Source organism: Centrocercus urophasianus, unplaced genomic scaffold, assembly GCF_019232065.1.
Source record: "Centrocercus urophasianus isolate 14NV4802_14NV808 unplaced genomic scaffold, USGS_Curo_1.0 seq_29, whole genome shotgun sequence".
NCBI lineage: Eukaryota > Metazoa > Chordata > Aves > Galliformes > Phasianidae > Centrocercus > Centrocercus urophasianus.
Window position 1 is genome coordinate 8,572,242 of NW_024884855.1, and position 1,455 is coordinate 8,573,696.

Sequence of the window (1,455 nt, forward strand, 5' to 3'; positions counted from 1 at the left end):
GCAGTTGCTCCCCCATAGGGCTGGGGATAGTTTTGGCAAGGGATCCATTCTGGGGTGGGAAAATCACAGGATCACTTAGGTTGAGGAAGACCTATGATCATCAAATCCAACTGCCAACCCATCTCCACTGTGCCCACTGACCCGTGTCCCCAAGTGCCACGTCTAGCACAGCACACAGGGGATGCTCAGTGCCCGTCCCTTCTCTCTGTCCCCGCAGCCGGCGAGCCGGAGAGCCACCCCACGCCACGGGAGCACGCCGAAGCACTGCTGCTGGCCTGCTGCTACCTGCCCCCCAGCTTCCTCTCAGCCCCTGGGCAGCGTGTGGGGATGTTGGCTGAGGCCGCCCGTACGCTGGAGAAGCTGGGGGACAGGCGGACACTGCACGACTGCCAGCAGATGATCATCAAGCTGGGCAGCGGCACCACCGTCACCTCGGGTTAGAGGAGGGATGTGGGCACGTGCCACCTGCCCCCCCCCCTCGTGCCATACGCGTGGTGGGGACGTGCGTGTCTCAGTGTCCCCCTCTCTATGAGATGGTGTCAGGGTGCAGTTCTTAAGGTGACGGATGGGAGCGGCGGGGTGACGTCCCGTGTCGCCATCCGCTGTGGGTGTTGGGGGCACATCCCAGCGTGGGCACCCTGCTGGCTGTCCCGGTGGCCGGCGCAGTTGGGTGACGGGACGTGGGGACCTCTAGTGACATTGTCACAGTATTGCACGGCACTGGGGTTCCTCCTCCCAGCGCCCGCCACCCCCCTGCAAAACCCCAGCGCAAGGCTGGGGCCTTCCTCACCTGCTGCGTGTCCCTGCTCCTCCCCGTGGGTCCCACAGCACCGGGTTGGGGGGGAGGACGCACCTCAGCACTGTCCCCACTAGGGGAGAGCGGGACGGTTTGCCCCGCGGTGGCAGCTAAGATGGCACCATAAGGTGCCCGTGGTAGGAAAGAGGGGCCCCCCCTGCCCTCCCCCAGCACTGCCCGTTCCCCCCATTAGGAGCTGTGCCCCCCCCCTGCAGCCCCAACCCCACACGCTTTGGGAGAAGGGGTGGCTCTGGGTTGGGATGTGGACTGGTGGGTGCCCCCATCCCCTTGCTGTGCCCCTACTTTGTATATAGCTCCCTGCTGTGCCCCACTTCACCCTTATCCCCCCCCGCCACTTCCCCCTTGCCTTTTTAAACGGTATTTTCATAGTTGCAGAGTTTTGTACAGTGAATTAAAGCCAATTATTTATACTGTCGTGTGCTGGACTGGGGGTGCAGGGTCTGACACATGGAGGGGGGCACAGAGCATAACCTACGGGTCCTGCCTTCTCAGCGTGAGGCTACACAGGATGGGGGGGGTCAAGAGTGGCAGGGATGGGGACAATGGCTGCCAGAGGGACCCCAAATGCACCCTCCATTCACAAGACCTCCCCATGTACCTCAACCCCATGTTTGTGTCCCCAAGCTCACAATGAGACC

General features: G+C 62.7%; 1 protein-coding gene across 2 annotated transcripts in view; it reads left to right on the forward strand.

The window, feature by feature from the left end:
• Nucleotides 1-1,227, forward strand: part of SREBF1 (sterol regulatory element binding transcription factor 1) — a 10,305-nt gene extending 9,078 nt beyond the window's left edge. Inside the window, exon 18 of one of the 2 annotated variants that reach the window (XM_042828102.1) lies at nt 155-1,227. In XM_042828102.1, coding sequence (XP_042684036.1) covers nt 155-441 — 287 coding nt within the window. In that variant the 3' untranslated portion in view covers nt 442-1,227. The remainder of the gene's footprint in view (nt 1-154) is intronic. The other variant, XM_042828101.1, reaches the window with a different exon arrangement.
• The last annotated feature ends 228 nt before the right edge of the window (nt 1,228-1,455 follow it).